Raw genomic sequence first — 20,231 nt, 5'->3', positions numbered from 1 at the left:
GATACTCAATCAATAGAGCTTTTATTGTAATGTTCGTGAATTTATTTTGATAGTTATGTAAAGGATAAAAATAAGTTGTTTATTATAAATAGATTTCATCATGTTTTTGAAGCTCACTTTCGAATAGTTCTTCTATATCTCTACTCTGGACGCGGTTCACTTTAAGAGAAATTTACAAATATTTATTGAAATTTTCGTTATAATGTCCTCTCTCTCTCTCTCTCTCTCTCTCTCTCTCTCTCTCTCTTTTGGCCTAACAACCTCTCATTAAATCATACCTGCCATTTCTGGCCTACTAGACCTGATGATACCACGTAGTTGGATATTCAAGTTCTCTCTACGGAGAAACGGTCCAGATAGGATTTGAACCCCGATCCTGCCTTATGAGGACCGGTGTCACCGTCATCTCGAGCACCGGGCCACCCCTGTTACTCAATAATTCTAATACCTATTTTAATCTGATATAAACGTTAATGACCAAACTTTTCTCTGTGTTGAATATTGTCTATCTGCAGGCGCTAATAGTTCGATCCTCTCCAACGCTTCACACTACGAGCTCCAACAAGACTTTTAACACTAAAAATAAAATCGATTCTGTATTGATATAAAAATCATGAACCATCGCCGAACGGAATCGCACTCACGTATGAAAAATAATTACTATGCCAATTTTAATTTCCGATTCGGAACTTAAGCCTCACAGAGACTGTTGGCAAACAGACACAAAAAAAAAACGGTAACAATGCAGCAGATGAAAGTACCGACGCGCTGCTGTGACTTTCTCTTGCACACTGGTTGCTCTGCAACATCGGATGCCCTGATTGACGGGCACGCATCGAATGCAAATTGAGACCGATCAGTGTCCCAAGCTCAGCGAGCCAAACGAGACCGGTTCGATCGATTGGCACAAGAGAATGTAACGAGAACTGCACGTGGTTTCGTGGGCTGACGTTCAGCAGATGCAAATTGGGAACGGTAGGGCGTTACTGTTCAAAATCCCGTAAAGGTGTGCTTATTTTATTTTTAAATACCATACTTCAATAATAAATATCCATCGACACTTTTCGCTCTTTTTATTGGTGTAATATGCAAAACTAAATGTTAAAAATAAAACGCATCTTCTCGCTGTCTGAGGAACTGCAACTTTCACCAGCCAGGTAGCATTGCTTTGGAGAAAACAAAACCCAAAACAAAAACACGTCTTTCATTCACAAACTACCCAAGTGCCAGCGACACAAGTTTGCCGGGGGCCAGTCAGTTGCGATCGATGCTGGGTGCAATGTGGTCGAGGCAGTTGCTTCACGTGACGCTGTTTGCAGTGTGCTTGCAGCAATGTAACGCCGGTCCTCGTCTTGGCGATGAATTCATCTGGGGCAACCGTGACGACAGAACGGATCGCGTGTGTCTGTCCCAGTCGGTTGTTATCGAGCCCACTTGGGAAGCATTCTTTAGCTTCTTCCGTCCCGTCACGAGACTGGTGTCCTTCATTCCTCCACGGGTAAATGGTGAAAAAGGGGCGATTGGAACTAGGGGGCGCCGCAGTATCTAATTGTCGATGATGTTTGTTTGTTTCTTTTCGTAACTCCCAGCAGCCGGATCAGGTGGTACGCTACATACGCGTCTGGACAGATGCACCGTGGCATAGGTTTCGGGCCGAACTGGTGCACGGTGGTGTCGGAACGAAGGCGCCGATTGCGACGATCATTCAACTTAGCCGGCACTGGATGTTGTTTGCAAATATTGTGATGTATTGCTCAACGGTACCTCCATAGGATAAAGTTTCTCGCCTAAGTTTATGTTAATGTCAAGTATGTTAATATCAACACAGAGATTCAATAAATATATTTATACAAAAAATATGGGTAAAAGACTCGAGAAGGCCCCCCCCTGACAAAATTTGTTAGGCGCTGTAGGATTTACGCCTAAAGGTATGCAATCCGCAGTACACGTTGCGAGAGCTTCACAGTGAGCTTTCAGTGTGCTTTCAGTGTGGTCAAAATTGGTTGAAGAAAGTTGAATAAAATATTGTTATTATTTGATTAAAATCCCCTCTCCGCTAACCCTACCATTCATTTTGGGTTACAGGAGCTTCGTACTAGTTTTCAGTCGCACTAGGGGTGAACAATCGGGCCTAAAACATCCACGGCGTTCTCGGACGGTAACGAAACAGTAATTCGATGAATACTTGTTACCTTGCATTGATATTCAGCAAAGGAGGAAAAATAAGAAAAACATAATCTCAAACCACTTGTTAAAATGTATTGTATCAAGTTCTACTCGCTGTCTATTAACAGTATTAAGGAACAATGCACAATGTTTACATCAAATGGGTTTTGACCATACAGAAATTCCACTGTACAACAAAAATGACAGGCCACAGTGCTAAACACAAAAGATTCTAGGGGGGGCCTTCTCGAGTCTTTTACCAAAATATGAGAATGTCTAGTCAAGTAAAGTTTGAATGATTTGCAGTTTAACTTACTGTTCTAACTGCTCAAAGTTTGGTATTTTCGTGTATGTGTTGCCTAAACCCAAGTGTCGTGTTTCAGCATGATTACCGAGGAGCTTCGTACTTCCAGTTGAAATTCGATCCTGCACCTGTACCGATTCGGCAGAAAAGAACCTGTCTGCTGGAACCTTTTTGCAGCTATTTTTTTGCAAATGACATGTAAATTCCTCAATCCTCCAGCACGGCATCACATATCTGAGGTCTCCTTTGGTAAGACGATTCTAGAAGCGTCTCAATTTTTAATTGAATTTTTCCTTTCTACCAAATCCAGGGAGGATATTGTGGGTAAATTGAACTGAGCGCTTGCCTATTGTCAAAATTCGTCCAAGGTTTATGGTTATTCGTGAGGATTGTTCATGTACATTAGTGTTGATACAATTTTTGTTGATACAAACATGAAAATGGGAATATAGAATTAAAATGAAAGAAATTCTTTATAATCCAACCTAAAAGAATTTGATTCGTTTATTTGGACACATGGGCTTTCCCATACTGGAGTGATTTCGCAAACCAAAATGGCGTCCTGATTGCAAAAGGAATTTTAATAACGCAAAAGCTTCTCCAAATATTTCCCTAACCGTTCACAAATGAATCTCAACTGGACCGCACTAAGAATGGGCCGTTTGGGTCAGCACGTGTCCGTACAGTGTTCCGGCTCAGCGACGTTGACATTTGATCCCCGGCTGGAAGTGACATTTATTAAAACTCGTCCTTCATAGCCAAGTAACGGGAAATCGGAAGGGTTTTTTGTTGTTACTGCCACTACTGTCGGTAACGCTTCTCTAACCCAAATACTTAGAAATTGTCTTCGTTTCGGTGTTTGGGTCATTCCTCACCAGAAACAAGGCAGACAAGTAACCTAGATTTAAGAATAATTGAAGTAGATTTTAGAAAGCATTATGTTTTGTTGGTTTCGGTAGATTTGTGTTGGTGACATACAGACATTATTGTGAGAGTTTTGTTTGTGGTTAACATATTGATTGTGTGTGACATTTTGTGGGCCAATAAAACACTTCCCTTCAAATCTAATTACCCATGTGAACAAACTGAACCCTAACGAAAAGCTAAGCTGGACTACACGAGGAAGGCTAAAATTAGATTGACTGAAAACTAGGATTGCTAAGGTACGGTCCCGTTTTGGGTCGCTTCAGTCCCTTTTTTGTGCTCCAAGCTTCTGTCGCAGTAAATCCTTTACCTTACAAAACCGAAGCAACATCGGACGGATGTGACAAATGTTTCGTCAATTTAAATTCATACTCCCAAAACTTTGCCTAACCTACATCCCAGCCAGTTTGTCCCATATTGCGCTCGGTTTTGATTGCGAATCCGGCTCGAAATCGTTCAAACTTAGGCCGAGTAAGACTCCCACTACTGCTGGTAGTTTAATAAAATTATCTTTCCTTGAGGCACTGCATTCCCGATACCCAACTCCTTACGCATGTTGATTGAAGGATGGTCTTTTAGTCGATAGCAAACACAGCCTTATCCTTTTCCAGTTACCGAAGAAGCTCAGGTCCAATTTAAATGTATCGGTTTGGTCAGTATGGCTTTGGGGAACCCTTTTTTACCGAGTGTTTTTGTTAGTAAGAACATAATTTAATTTTCGTACCTTTTCGAAGAATGCGCACGACAAGTTCGTTAAAACAAGCAATCGAAATTACTTGCTACAGGTCTCTTCAAAACTTCCTCACTGAGTCCACACTTTTAAAGCTGTGTGTTCTTTAACTGAACGAGCCCGAACTTCAACTTTAAAGACTTCAAGTTTATTGGTTCCATGTACTTTGTAATAGAGTTCGGGAACGGTTGGGCTTTTCCGGGACTGCTTTGGTCAATCGATTATGGGCGGGAGAGAGATAAATGAGGTGATTACGCACCAGTATCGCCCATATTTAGAGGTTTTACGAACAACTACCGGCGACATCGAACCATCGGTCTAGAAGACACTTGTACCAGGACAGCATTGTTGTCTTCGATAGGTCGTACGCAAAACACAGTTCTCCCAAACAGCCAAATAAGTAGCAAGCAACTTGAACAACAGGAACAACCATCAAATCTCGACAGTTTATGGCAACGAAAAGTGGACCCATTATCGAGCCATTACGCGGGCGTTTCCAGCGCTGGACCTTTTGTCGTGCAGGTCAAACACCCACCGCGTTAGGGAAGGAATGTGATTCATCTTGCTTTTCGCTCGAGAGTGAACACATTTTTCACATCAAAAACACTGTGCAACGGAACACCAACGTCGGTTCCACGGCAGAGCTAGCAGGAGCAGGAAAAGTTCAAACAACTTTGAACGTTATGCATGTTATCGTTGTCGGTTTGCGCTGTCGCTAACTTTGTGCCTAATAAAGCACAGACATCTACCGAGGGCAATGCTGCAATGGCGGATCGCGCGAGCTGCTGTACACTCCACGACACCCAGAAAGCTTAAGATGAGCAATAAGTGAGCGACAAAGAGAAGAAAAAACTGTGGAAAATATTACTTTCGCACTTTTGTGTTTGATTTCTTCCCCGCCTTTTTCATTGTTCAGCGTTCCATATCGTGCGCTTCCGTGTCGTACGCAATATTGCAATCGAGATTTTTTCGGTTGCCTGGTCGGTTCAAGCTCGATCTGAGGTAGCCCTGGAAAGTAGGTCAAAAGGTTGTTTGAACTTTAGCGGAAGTGACTGGCTGGCGACTGGTGCAAAAGTTGTGCACTCGCGAAAAATCATTCCCCGGGAACCATCATTTCCTGCGATGGTGGAGGTGGTGTATAGGAATGCTGGGAATGCTTTCGAGCGTGGAAGTTGACGGGAGCTAGTAGCTTCCTAAATTTACCTCGCGTGCACAAATTTACCCAACGGTGCAACTTTCTCCGTACACAATGTGCGTGTACTTTGCGGTATGCTGGAATGTATACAATCTTTCTTTCCCTGTTTCATTTCGTATGAAGTTCAATGGTTTTCAATTACCTCGGTACGTTCGCTGTACTTTCATAACAGTTGGCTTTTCCTCATTTAATGAAGGAAGTAGAGTTCGGATGAAGGGTTTTTGTCAACTGTCATAATGGTTTTTGAATGCTGTTTACTTCTTGAAAATGTGATTTGTTGACTATGCCACTTAATGGAGAAAGGATTCAGTTTCAGGTAGATATTTAAGGGTTAAATTTTCGAGTATCTTTGACCTGTTGACGATGATCTAGAGTTGATGATCTAGTATCCATGGCTGAATAGTATCCATGATCAAGGCAGGTCCGATGGCAAAGCAAAGGTCTTCACACGGCAAGACCGGATCGGACTGTCCTCCCATTCGCATGACAGGATATCCATCTACGTCTTAGTCTACAAGGAAGTCATCAATCTTAGACCAAACCTTCTCGAGGTTGTAGTGCCAATTAGGAAGTAGAGGACCTATTACAGGGGTCAGGTGATGCGAGGCTGTGTGGAGCGGCAAGACCGGGATTCAAATCCCATCCAGTCCACCACCCCGTACGCAGGGCTGACTACTTTGCTACTGGTAAAACTAAAGAAAAATGTCATTTGCTGCATGATTTCATTCACGCGGTAGAAGTAACGCCTTTCAAAGCTTGTTAGACTTGAAAGTTTCTTTAACAAGTACTGCAGGCTCTATTATCCACGAGTGCAACTTCTTGAACTTACTTTGTACACTACGGAGAGCTCATCAAATAATCATCCACAGTGACGTTTACGTCTTGACGCACAAATAAAGGTGTTTCGAACGCCAATTAGTGATCACTGACAAAGTAATGGAAGCTTGTGCAAAAACTTTGGCGTGATGTTTGTCACGCCGTCTATTTCTAGTAGAACAACATCGTATACTTTGCGGTTACGGGTTAGTACACGTTACTGGAGCTGTTGCTAACGTTTCAATAAAAAGCTGTGGTTTTGCTAGCAACACAAACGACTTTGAAGGGTGTTGTACAAATTAAAAAGACTTTCAGAAGGTCGCAGGACGAAACCAATTTAAGCATTACGATGCGTGGAACAAGCAAACGGGAATGTTCAGTACACCGGCGTTGCTTAAGCATACCTACTTTGCTTATTGTTTACCCCTTGAAACACAGAGAAGCATAATTTCACTAATGGTTGAAACTTCCTCTAGACTCTTCAAATACACACTCACACATACATCAAATCCCAGAGCCAACACATGAGCATATACATTGAGCACTATGCCCCGGGAAAAGAATTCCAATGGAGCAGAAGAAAATAAATTCTAATCATGAAATATATGAGTTCGACGCAATTATGCATGAGTTCCCTTTCATCAAACCCGTATGCGTGGAAGTGTAGAAAAACAAAGCCGAAAACAAATACCACAGACAATACGTCGTAAATATAGCCAGCCGTACCGCACCGTACTGACGGACATGTTAGGGGCGCCTCCATGTAGCTGCGTGTTTATTGCAATTTCAACCGCAAACACACATGGGCATGGGCATATTAATTTCAATTTATGAGAACAAATCACGCCACTTGTACGCACAATATTTTGGAAAATATGTGCGAATTTACTGGTACGGTCTGGGTTCACTGGAAACGCGCCCGGTTGAAAGCATAAAATTGGGCTGGGGTGAATTGTATTGGCTGGTAAGACATTTCGTAACACATTCCTGTTCGAGACGCATGCAGATCGGTGCGGTGTGAATGCTGCGAAGTGTGGTGTTGTGTTTTTATTATTAGATTGCAGTAAAACAAAAAAAAAATCCAATGAAAAGCTGTTTAAAGTCATGAAAAATCAGCTGGAAAAACAATTTTACTTTATTGATTAAATTACAAGAACAAAAATTTAAATTCAACTCAATTTGTAAGACGTTAAAGCCGAACCAAAATAAATCATGTTTTACACCCAATTAATCACTGAAATTGGTGGCCACATGCTCGACTGCGGTGCGATAACTAACTCGGGGTGAGTTTAAAGAAAAAGCTTGAAGATAAAAAGTTTACCTGTTTCAGCAACACCGTTAAATCAGGGCGAAGATCTCGAGAGCTCTACGAGAAACACAACTTTTGTGGTATAGAAACCATAAACCACTCCCAGGAAGTCTTGAGCCATCCACTTTTTTGCTCTATCTATGAAGGAAAAGTTAGCTAAACCAGAGAGTGTTGAAGGAAATCTTTCCTCCCACTTTCAAACAGATTGATGCACACGTTTTGGGTGATTCCATTGCTGATAGACAAGATGTGGCTGCGTTAAGCAGTCGGCGGGTTTAAAACCGCAGAACCGGAAATTTGCGAACCTCACCAAAGGATGATGATGAAATTGGAGGAAATAGACTTTGTTGATTTAGGCGTTGTGGTACCTTTTTTCCCCAAAATGAAAGGTTACCGAAAGGCTCCAATGAACATTATCCGGAGTTTCCGGACCATTATAGCTATCATTTCTGCTGGTCTGGGTGGTCTTGAGAATCTGCGTGGTACTGAAAAGCAATTTTCAGGTTGTGATTTTAAAGAAGTAAGGTAAATTTTTTATCAGTTTTGAATATCCTATTTCCCAATCTATAAGTGGAGTAAAAAGATCTTTGGAAAAAAAAACATTCAACCCACCGAAAACCATTGCCTAACAAGCGACGCGAAAAAAGTATACTAAACTCATAATAGAACAAATTGTTTTTTTATTCATAAAGAACGGCCTGGCCGTATTGCTAGTGTACTAAACTCATAATAGAACAAATTGTTTGCCTGGACGACAATGGAATGGTCTCTTGTATCATGCTTACGCCTATAACGTCAACTTTCTAAAGTACAAAAACGATTATTGTAGCTTATCCTCTAGGCACTACACACAATAGTTCGGAAAGATTGACCACAAAAGATGGACATCAGCCGGTTGTTTTGTGTCGTGCATTGAGTTCTAAAAATAGGAGTGCTAGTCTAGGTCGGGAGAAGGATACTAGAATTGTGTTCTGAAGACTATTATTTCGCTTGAACATTGGACACTACCATGGGTGGATGTATCAGTGAGTGTACAATTTTTATGGAGTTTATATAATATTCATGGTAATATCTTATTGCTCGTGAAAATGTTTCAAAGCCAAAGCTTCTTCAATATTCAGTCAACTCCAAACTCCACGGTGCCGACTCCAATGCGGATGACGTCGTGGTACACCTTAGACTCCCAGATGGTACACACACTTCTGAGAATCGTTTCTCTCCGCCACAATTATAAAAGCAAATCCTCCAACAGGGACGAATCAATGTCCAAAACAATGAACCAAGTTCACACGCGCTGTTTTGGCTGTTGTACACCTTAGACTCCCAGATGGTACACACACTTCTGAGAATCGTTTCTCTCCGCCACAATTATAAAAGCAAATCCTCCAACAGGGACGAATCAATGTCCAAAACAATGAACCAAGTTCACACGCGCTGTTTTGCCTGTCCCCGGTAATAAAATCATTCTGTCTGTCCTTATTACCTTGTTCCCATTATCTCCGAGGGTAGTATTTCTCGTTAGGGGGAATGTTGTAATCAAATTCACTTTATTAACCATACGTACGAAGAACTGTACGACCCGTCCAACCGTCCTCCAAAACGGCTCCCTAGACGAGGAATAAAAATCTGCCGGTCTCTTCCAGGTTTTCCCGAGAAAACCAGCATGTCGGCAAACGGCTAATGAGCTTCCAGCGCCGAGATTAGATAAGTAATGACCTCCGACATGGACCATTGGTGCCATTTTTACCATTGTCCCACAGCGCGCAAGGATACGGTGGAATGGTTTCAAATTGATTCTCATTACTTTTGGCAGTAGCTTCGTTCTTCGTACGGTTGCGGTCGGGAGCGTTACATTTATTGGTCCTATTATGTTAGGGGTAATATTTCTTACAAATTTTACTCTTACATTTACTCTAGTTTTGCTCTAAATTTTGGTGGAGAGACGTAATACGATAGTCCATAAATACCACATACGGTGTGTGACATTATTAATCAATATTAATTGAAGAACTTGTAGAGCAAAAATTTGGATATTTAAAGCAAAAAGGCTTATACTTAAATTACCAACGTCATAGCAGTGAGGCAAGCTGATTAAAACAGTACATAAAAATATTTATTCATGAAATTTGTTTTCCGAAATCCACTTTTGCTAATAACCGCGTAAACCATCGTGATATTCAACGGGTTCTCCATACGCAACATCATCGATTGATTTTGATAGAAATGTATCGCAAACAATCACATAAATAAAATCCAATGCGTTATATGATGTCCTGGAATTCATTATTTTATACTCCACAACCCGTCGGAAGCCCTGAATAAATTATGCAACTCCATCTCGGCAAGAGGGCGGCGTGTATCGAGCCGCCGTTTCCTGGTTACTAGGAAATACCTTCGCAACCAAACCGCTCTAACTTCGCATCGGTCGATGGAACGAGACCCGGCGAGAGAAGAAGCAACAGAAAAACTACGGCTCGGCGCATAAATCGAAACCAACTAAATCTATAACGATGTTTAACGTTTACGCTTGTCCCGGGGACATCAATCGCTCGATTCGGAAACTCTGTCATCATCGTTCGAGGGGCTTTCGGCTGAAAGCCTTCCGAAACTGAAGCACTTGCACGTCCCCATAGCTCTATCGTTCTCCCACGAATCAGTTAGCCGTCTTCAAGACTCTTGCTCCCTCTAGCTCGGTAATGTAATATGATCAACAGTAGGCAGACCGAGTGCTACCGATTGTGTGCCCAGCCAGATACGGCACAGAAAACACATCATCAACCAGCATACACACATATTCCGGTAGGTTCGCATCCGCCGGCCTACAACGTGCCAAGCGCTTCCGCCAGTTTGTGCTATCCCGGCGACAATGGCACACGCAGACACAGTTGGGCGCAATAATGGATGGTGAAAAATCATATTCATCCCACGGCTAAATCATATTCCAATCTTTCACCACTTGAGTGGTGGACCACGGTGGGGCGAAGGGCACAAACACGAGGGCCATTCGAAGATGGGTTTTTTGTTGATGCTGTTGTTGTTGCTGCTGCTGCTGCCGGGCGCATTCTGCTGAGCCCTCGGAAGCGCCACGGATTTGTCGTGGGCCGGGAGGATTTGCGCGAAGCCACCAGCAAAACGGTAGCCGAAAAGTAGACCGAAGCCATAATGGTCGTCACTTGAGTGCGATATATAAATGGCACATATTTTATGCTACCACTTTTCCCCATACTGGCGCGTAGACGAACGATGAAAAATCATAACCATCGTATCTCGCATGACCGTGGAACGGAACGGACGGTGGGGACGCTGGGAACGGAGAGTGGCTGAGTGTCGCGACGAACCCGAACGATGGCATAAATTTATTGAGCCTTAATGGTGAGGCCGACCGAGCAGGGGCTGCTATTTGCTACTCTATTCGAGCGTGGAATATTAGTTCACCAGATGGAAGTTCCGAACCGACTCGGGGGGAGGCTTTATCCTTCCAAGTGGTGATGCGTGGATGGGGTTTCGTCCGTGGTACGGTTTCCGCCTGATGGACATTGCAATCGAATTTTAATGCTAGCAACCATCGACGGGGGTTGCCTGAAGTGTTACGATATTGTGGTGTGAATGGATGGTGGCGTTGGGCTGCTGTTTGTTTTAACCTTAGCAACGTAATCAGAGTTATCAGGAGTTAGGGTGCAGTCAACACTTTGGTGGTTGCTATCGAAGTAACGGTTGGTATGCTGAAACAGCATAAATAAAATGCAATATGCTTAATGTCACTAAAAAACAGTTCGGATTACTAAGAAACGCTTTCAAGATTTGTGCTGTCTCAACGTTCAAATCTTTTGGATTACATGTAGCCCTGAGCGTTGTGTTTGCGTGACATTTGGATTAAAATAATCTCAAGTAGAAAAACAGCCAAAGACACTGTCCAGCAATTAGGAGGCTATCTTCTCTTGAGTTTGCTCCTATTATTTGGTTTAAATCATTGTGGTTGGCTAAGCGGATTGTTCTTTGAATTGTTTAAAACCATGTATTATCCATCGAGCGGATAATCGAGGGCATTTCTATTGCTCCAACATTAAGCAAGTATCTGCACTTATTTAATTCTCTTGATCTAAACGAAACCGAAAAAAAGCCAACCAGGACCAACTCTTCTGGACTCTCTTTGTGATTTATTAGAATATATAAGAACCTTCCTGAGCTCCGATCCTCAAAATGACAACTGAAACACTCCATTTAGATATAAAAACTTATCAAGCATTTCCCAATGGCCACCTCTTACATCGCCTTTTCCAAATGATGCAGGCTTGAAAACTAGCTAAAACTTGAATTTTTAAATGACGTTTACAATGTTTATTGTATGAAGGAATAAAGCTCAAGTAATTTGGACCTCGAACGCTTGAATATCTGGATCCCAAGAGCGTCGCAGCTGAATCTCTGAAGCGTGTAGATCGACAATAATATCTAATAAGACAGCTGAGTCTTGAGAGATCCTAGACAAGTTTTAGCAGGGTAATCAGTTTTGTGTTCCAGTCCTGTGGCCCTGCCGTGTGAAGACCGGCACCGCTGTCGCATCTGCTACTAGGCCGCCCAAGTCAAACAGTTCACAGTTCACAGTTGAGTAATGCCTGCAAAAATGATCATCATATTCGATATAGGCACTCCGTCAGTTTGATTTGAAAAGAATTCTGAAATCTCAGAAACTTTCTCTACTAATCTCTAGATTATTGTATAGAACTTAATAGATAACATTTGAAAATTAGTTTCAATATAATAGATATAAAGACGAGATTTGAAACAAGAAGATCGACGTTCGACACTCCTAACTAACTACAAACTTTAAGCCCAATAATCGTACAACATTACCTAGAACATGTTTCAACGTGTGAGCACGTGTGTGTGAGTCCTATGCATTTATGTAACTCACTCCAGTATATTCATTTCATGGCACTGTGCATCCGCCAGCTATCCCGAGTCCGAGAAAGTGCTACATTGGCGCGATGAAACCCCCAAGGTTCAATTTTACACTGCACTCAAAGTTTCTCAATGTGATGTCGATGTAATAAAAAGCCATTGCCGCTGCATTCAATCGCTCAATCCAACAGCTTCCGAGTGTTGACCAAAAATAGATGGCTTGCTTAATCGAAATGGGAAGAAAGTACGGTGCAAACGGGTGTGGGCTGAACTCGTGTGGCGTGGAGTGCATTGAAATCAAATCCTTGCCCAACGATATCCGAAAGTCATTCGCCAACCACTCACACTCATCTATCGGTGCCATTCACTGGTCAACGGGTGATCGGGTTTTGCCAAAGGCTACTCTATTTTAGGTTTTGCTTTTCGGTTTTGTTTCGGTGAAAAATTTGCTGCCGTACAGACTCGACTCGCAGATACGGTCGAGGGTAAAACGTTTCAGATTTTCCCCCGGTAACCACGCGCACGATGCATCGCTGTGAAAAGACTATTCATCATGCAAGTTGGGCGTTGATTCCTCATAAACGCCTTGCAAATCGAAGAACGATTCGACTACACCCACGGAACAGATTCAGTCTTTTGCCCATGGAACTAGCGTTTTAAGGTTCCGGAAAATAGGTAGAAAAAAGCAGTAGAGAAAAAAAAGCCGCACCACCAATGATAGCGTCACTGCACTGCGGCTACAAGGCTACTGATCTCTCGCTATAGTGGCTGCTTCGATGCCCTTGATTTTCTTGGTCGCTTCCGAACGAACACTTCGCTGGACGCGAAAAGCGGACGCTCGTCCACGATAGATAAACATGATTGATGACCCGGCATCAATGGTTATGGTGAGCAAAGATTCCCGGAATGCACCGTGGGAATGAGAGCGCTGGGGACGAAATATGGCGTCAGAACGCTTGATGGATCTCGATCCTCCATCCTCCAAACTGTCTGCTGCAGGACTTTACTGTCTTTATATGGGAAAGAAATGGAGGCAAGAGATAAAAAAGGATAGAAAAGCGAGCGCCCGATGCTCAACTTTTCTTTCAATGCGAAACTAGTTGTAGTTGGTATGGGACTGCTGAATAAATAATAGAACTCTTGGCAGGATGTGAAAAGCAGAGAGAGAGAGAGAGAGAGAGAGAGAGAGTAAAAATTTGGTCACCCATTTGGTTCACCCATCTCATCTGTGGATAAAAGATGCATTTGGGCAGTGAATTGGTGCATTTGTGCAGTGAAATGCTTTTTTGAAGTTCGAATGCCGAGCTTGTAAAGTGTATTGGTGGGTTCAAGGGACAATCAAGGCGAAAGATAAAAAAACAAGCTTAAAGATATTTTATTAAATAATGCGATTGTATCACTTAGTAGTGTTGAGGGGAAAGCATTAGTTTCTAATGTATTATAAAGCAATGGAACTAGCGTTGTAAGGTTCCGGGTTTTCCGAGGTATAGTGGTAAGGGTCAAGGGATTTATAGACACTTATCCTGGATTGGAATCTCTAATACCGAACTCATCAATTTCAATGACTTTGCTCAGGATGAAGTGAATAATTTACATGTCCTCCACATACAATGTTGACTAGCAGGTGGAAAGGCTTATTGAGGTTGTCAACGCTGAAGATGATCAACACGATAAAAAAAGTATTTAAATTTTCCTTCATAATCTTCAACGGATTTAAAGACTGTTAGATACCACGAAGATGAATAATCAGATCAGATCACGGGGGAACGGTCTGGATGGGCATCGATCCCAGGTCCTTTCATGTGAAGTCCTGCACCGTTCCATGCTTGACAGAGCGCAACCTTAATAAAACTATTTTAGTAAGTAATTACCTTTGCCCAAAATGATTCTGAAGAATCTCTTGGATCTACTTGAAACGATTACTACGAAAGAGAAGAATGATTAAACATTCAAGCTCAGGTCATTTATTCGCTTGAAGTTAAGCATCCGTCAAGAAGCTGTTTGTTCCGATCAAGCACATGTAAAACTATTTCCTGCACATTGTCACTAGTTCACCCCTTAGAAACCCCTTTTACGAGGACCCGCTTCGCAAAATGCATTACGGGCGGAAACAAACGAAGTCTAATTTGCACATCGCATCCCATCAGTTTCGCCAAGGTGTCTGAGACTGGGAAGCTTTTCCACCGGTTTTTTTTTCTCAATCCTTTTCCTATTCAAATCCCCTGAACATCGGGCATCATCAAAGCAAAATGGCATCACAAAATGGTACCAGATCCTTTTGTAATGACGGTGAATTCAATTGCTTGCGTCATAGGTGGAACAAATCGACATTTGTCTTTGGGGTCACCACACCGGCACCGAGCGTTCGACGTTCCTGTTCCGGGACAGCACACACGCTGCAATTCATTCCGTTTCCCAGAGTCATGGCGTGTCCGGACGCAGCCGTCGTCCTTTTGCCGTCAGAATTAATTAATTAGTGCTATTGTTACCGCTAGCGAAGGCAGATAAAGACGGGCTGGTTCGGTAAAGAAAGACTGCGATAGTGTGGCGCTGGATGGAAAAACTGAAGGAAAGCTCCGGGTGCCACTTTGAGCGAACGAAGGAAAAGGAGAAGCACCCGGATGAAAGAACGAATGCAAACGTTTATCTATTTCCCTGTGCCGAGAACGGATGGGTAGGTTAGAATCCTCGACACCCTTCTATGATTGCAGCTGACACATAATGACGTGATCCTGTGTGGTGCTACGGTGTAAACGACATGTGAGAAAAATGCTGATGACATGAGCGCAGCCAAGCGGTTTAGTGGAGTTAAAGCCGGGCAATCCTGACCATGAATAGAGAGTCGACATTGTCAAACGTGGACACCCATACACACACAGAAACACACGTCTTTGAAAGGGTAGCGATAAAATGAGACGATTCCAAGTCGTACCATAAGGCACCTTTGAAGCTTTTGGAAGCTTTTTGTTCTGCATTTTTGCATGTCTGACAATTTTCTTCCAAAGGCTCTACCTGACTTAATTAGATTTTTGTGACAAGTCAAATTGTCGTTGTACTTTATTTCGTGGTTCATGAAAAATTTGTATACATTCTGCAGGCAAGGTTGACACTTAATATCCTGCGTTGGAAAAGAAAGTCACCCATACTCTCGCAGCTTCTCTTCACCCTTCATTTACATGCTCACTAACACATTATCGCACGGAAAACGGCCTGCTCTCTGTTACGGAAAGTTCGTGCGGGAAAGCAAGTCCCATGTGACGCCACGAACAGAACGTAAGTGCACCGTTAATGAGGTGTTCTGACACTGGTTAGTGAAAGGAGCGCAAAATTGCGCTAGGGTCCTTCAAATCAAGTGTCTGCCGCCGACAACGAGCGGTTCAAAATGGTTGACCTTTTAATGATGGACGGTGGAGCGGAATGTCTTCCCTCCGCCGGAGAGACGTCTGACATTGCAGGTCGATGGAAGGATGCTGAAGAACCCACTCAAGAACACCACACTGAGCCTAACTATCTGAGGCTAGGCTGAACCACAACAGATTGACAGATGAGAAGCAAATTTTGATCCAGAGCTGTACGCGAGAGTTGGAAAGGTAATTATGGTGGGTTTAGTTGTGCGGTTTCAATTGCGTTTTACCAACGCACGTCAAGGATTAGTTTCCGAATATAACAATCACCCCGGTATGCGTGTACGAACAAATCAAAGTTTCATCAAGATTATTTAAGCAACATTGCAGGGCTTCACACACGATCGCTCCTTGATTGACCTCCGAGGAAAGTTTTCCTTTAGTCCAGTCGAGCGCAACTGTCTCAATGACAGCTAACAGAGCATGGTTTGATCCATCACGACCGGGAGCGTACGCTGTTCCGCTAGACAAACTGCTTCTCATATGCTTGTCAACGCATCCGGTAGCATATCGCTCAACTTTTGACATCCGCCTTGTCGAACCGAACGTCGTCTGGTGTGGTACATGTTTCTACTTTATCTTAGTGAGCTACCACCGAAACGAGATTGAAGATAAAGTCTTGTTTTTCTCTCCCTTTCTTTCTCCCCTCTCTCTCTCTATCTCTCTCTCTTCGCCGTCCAGTGCCATGTTTGCAAAATTCACCATTTCGAATTTTCACGATGACACGTGGTAAAACGTGGTAAATCGCTACCCACAGCAACTCCATCAATCAATCGTGTAATCGTCTCCGGAAAAATTGATTGAACATCCTGCGCCTGTACGTACGGGTTTTGTTTGTCTGTGTGTGTGTGAGGGGTGTATTATTTGAATTCGTGTCGATGGAAAAAATCCTGCGTACGTAATCAAACTTATCGTTCAAACTCGTCCAAATCCACCAACCGGTAAGCGCTCGCTGAACAAAAACATCCGCGAACGAGGTAGTGATTGATTTCCGGCGTACGTTTGGTAGAATGTTTCGCGGCATGCCGGCTGAGCCAAAATCTGTGCTGCTTAAAGGATGTTGACATAAATATATAAAAGAGCAAAATACACTTACGTCCTAAACAATCTTTTTCAAACCGACAGCATGGCTCACTCCCAATGGTCGCCATCGTCATCCGTGAGTCTGTTCCATTTTCGACACAGCCTTCGATAGGCGTGAGTGATGGATCTCGTTCGAAAACAGTCTCGGAAAACATCATTACCCGTTACTGGGAACCGGAGAGAAGGAGAAGGGGAACACGGGATAACGGGGGGACGAAAATGTCCTTGTGGAGGTTTTGCAAAGAATTGTCGTCACTTTACTGGCAGGTTCTTGTGCATATTTGCCGCCGAGATTCGCTTCGCTGACGCAGCGCGTTGTAGACGTGGCGTGGCTAAATTATGCTAACGAGCTGTTAATCCTGACCTACCCGGCTTCCGATTCCTGCCCGATCGGTGCAAGTCTCGGTGGCCCCATACGGCGTTGGAAAGCAAAAATGACGAACCCACCGACCGACCGTACCAGACTTAGATGAGCGTCGTTCGACCCGAGTTTATACGAGCGTGCTGCTCAAAAAAAAAAGGAAGCGGATACCCTGTAGCGAAAGGAACACGGCGCACTGTTTTTCCGATCCGCCTTTGTCGTTTTGGGATAAAAGGGGTGTTAATAGATTTAAGCAAATAAGGAAACACATTCGTTCTTCCGTTCTAAAGCTCTCGGAAGTGAGGAAAAACACGTGGCTTGTTCGTGTTTTCGCACTAGAGATTGGTCGGTATGGGGCTTGGGTTCAAACGAACAAATTAATTAAAAGTTTATCCATTCAATCAAGAATGAGACATGTTCTTTTAAGAACTCTTGTTAAACAGGGAAAAAAGCCATTCTTCCATTCAAATGCCAGCAACAAATGGTTCCGTTTGGCAGTAGCTAGACGACCATATAATGAGGGTCGCCCAACGGCTGATGATTTTAATGGCCAGCCATTGTGGTTGCTGTGTCCTTTGGCAACACAGAAGCTTAAGCTGAGCTTGAAGCGACGTCTTGCCCAACTCCATTTTGTTTGAGTGCTATTTCTGTCAAAATCGATTTTATTGTTCATCACCGAGAGGTTGTTAAACTGCTTCCTTGTCGAGACATGTCATTACGATCGTATATTTTTATTGGAGGTTCCATCAATTTTAATATTTCTTTTCTGAAGAGTGGTTTGAATGTCTGCAGTAAAACCAGCTTTAAAATTGATTTTACATAACAAAAAGCTTTTCCCCAAACTCCAAGTTCACTCACATCATCCGGATATGGAGAAGAATGTAAATTTCAATCAAACGTACCTTGCCTAAAGCTTCAACTCTCCAAAAGTGGAAGATGCTTTATTGCTTCAAGAGTTCGAAACAACATTCCACAAAAAAAAAACTGTGAATTCAATTTACATCCATACGTCCGCTAGGATCTGCTATGACAATGGCACGCAAACAGTGGACATGGGTGAAAATTTCTGACACAGCATCCACATCATGGTAGCATCCGAAATCAGGTCAACTATACGGTCATTGCTTCGTCCTTCCAGCTGACTGTCCCAACTGATGTAAGTTGTTCTAGGCAGTTTGCCAAAGCTTTCCAAAAACTCCCGGTTCCCGGGGCAGTTCGTTCGGCGTCCAACATTTTTGCCCATAACATCATACCCTTCTGCCGAAGGAAGCAAGTGGGAATGATGCTGATGTATTCATAAAAGATTACTGCATCCTCTGCTCTCGGGATGAGACGTTGTGGGTTGAATCTTTTCTGCTGAATGCATTTCGGTTTTTGGTCAGCGTTTCTACGGCGCTGTAGAAGGGATCGGGTTTTTTTTACCCCTCAGCCTTAACGAGCAATCAAAGCTGCCAAGAAGCTGTTCTGCATTCACTACAGTTCACTTTCAAGTGTTGTCGAATCGTTAGTTTGTGGCAGCTTGGGAGGAAAAGGGGGTTTCTTTTCTCTTTTACCACATGACATACACCGGGTGCTACTGTGAGCCTATAAACGTTACTTAACACTCACAAAATCATGGTACTTTAGCCAATTCTTGCGTAACATGGACCAGTAATACGTACGTACGTTACGAGTTAAGGTTTGCTGTTTTTTGAGGTCCTCGTCCCAAAGTCGAATAACAAGTTTTCATGGACAGCAGGATGGGAGCAGCAATAGCAGCTTGAAGCATGATTCAACGCTATGAACCCATGAAACGTAAACGATATGTTAGTTCAGATGGTTTGATATCTATGTGAAATTGGATAGGGTTGCAGTTGCATCCCTGCGACTGTCTGCACAAGTGGTACTATTGATTGAGAACCATTGTCACCCATGCACAATACTACTCAACAGCAACAAATTGGCAATTCTCGGAGGTGTGGTTGAAATCTTGTGCCTGTGGAAATATTTAGTATGGATTTTTGAGAAGCCTCATCAAAATCAACTTTGGGAAGTCTTCTAAGTAAGTTCAAAGCTTTCGTTTTGATAGGACAAACATGAAATCGCAAATTTTCAAGATAAAGCGGACAATTCACAGATAGAATTGAACTCTGTCTCATTTTATGGACAACAAATTGATTATTCTTTGCGTAAGGATCCAATCCGGTTTGGCCAGGGAGATTAGTTTGCTGAGCTTTCCAATACTAAAGTGATGTACAATCTACGATACGCAAAGAAGTAATGGACGCGCTATTGTATTTCCTCTCAACACCTTTCCAAATGATTTGGAATATTTGTATAAAAAAATATAATTGTTTAAAAGATATCTTATCAATTTGAACACTAAATAACCCATTTCATCTTAGACCAAATCAGGGAAAAGCTCGGACTTTGAGAAAATCTTGCAATGAACAATCAACGCATTGCGACGAAAAAATTGGTAAGTAAGTGCAGCCATCTAGTTATTCCTTTTTATGATATTTGGTTTGAGGTACAAATATTTCTGAAGATCCAATTTCAAGCCTCACAACCAACGAATTTATGTTGAAGGTGTCTGACTTCTTTAAACCTTCAGTATCTTCTTAACATAACGAACTCTTAGGTCCTGTCTGGCATTTCTTACTTACTAGACTTATTGATGCCACTTAGGCCTCATTTCGGTAATGGGGTGGTCTGGTGGGTGAGCAATATTGGCACCGGTCATCACACGGCAGGACGGGGGTTCAAATCCCACCTGAGCCGTTCCCCCATAGTGAGGACTGAGTATCACAATTTGCGGTATCAATAAGTCTAGTAAGCCAGAAATGGCAGGCATGACCTTAGAGGTCTTTAGACCAAGAAAGAGGATCCTCATTTCTCGGTCCGGATTGTATTTGAAAGCCGGGTGGTATTTGAAAGACCAGTGACGTTGTCACCATTACCTTTGGGCCGCTCTACAAATAATTTTCCATGTAAACAATTTTTTTCGAGAATTTATTTTTTAATATCACATTATGATTGAAGCACAGTTTCTAGATTTTAA

At 42.7% G+C, this 20,231-nt stretch overlaps 2 protein-coding genes across 14 annotated transcripts in view; one reads left to right on the top strand and one right to left on the bottom strand.

Annotated features, from left to right (window-relative positions):
- LOC118504624 overlaps window positions 1-20,231 on the bottom strand; it is a 102,977-nt gene that overhangs the window by 58,206 nt on the left and 24,540 nt on the right. The window lies entirely within an intron of this gene.
- Window positions 1,276-1,779, top strand: LOC118504625. 2 transcript variants are annotated; one of them, XM_036039331.1, is made up of 2 exons: window positions 1,276-1,498; window positions 1,593-1,779. In XM_036039331.1, exons 1-2 carry the CDS (start codon window positions 1,280-1,282, stop codon window positions 1,770-1,772), a joined length of 399 nt encoding a protein of 132 aa, XP_035895224.1. In that variant the 5' UTR covers window positions 1,276-1,279; the 3' UTR covers window positions 1,773-1,779. The 2 variants fall into 2 exon arrangements, with proteins under 2 accessions (XP_035895224.1, XP_035895223.1); XM_036039330.1 differs by having other exon boundaries at window positions 1,590-1,779.

Source organism: Anopheles stephensi, chromosome 2, assembly GCF_013141755.1.
Source record: "Anopheles stephensi strain Indian chromosome 2, UCI_ANSTEP_V1.0, whole genome shotgun sequence".
NCBI classification, from domain to species: Eukaryota; Metazoa; Arthropoda; class Insecta; order Diptera; family Culicidae; genus Anopheles; species Anopheles stephensi.
The sequence above is the reverse complement of the archived record's forward strand: the minus strand, read 5'-3'. Positions and strand labels throughout refer to the sequence as shown.

Bases quoted from the DNA above. Each gene is read 5' to 3' on its own strand.
- LOC118504625 (XM_036039330.1), top strand. From the start codon at position 1,280: ATGTGGTCGAGGCAGTTGCTTCACGTGACGCTGTTTGCAGTGTGCTTG. The intron at 1,499-1,589 runs GTAAATGGTGAA...CGTAACTCCCAG, and splicing joins TGTCCTTCATTCCTCCACGG to CAGCCGGATCAGGTGGTACG.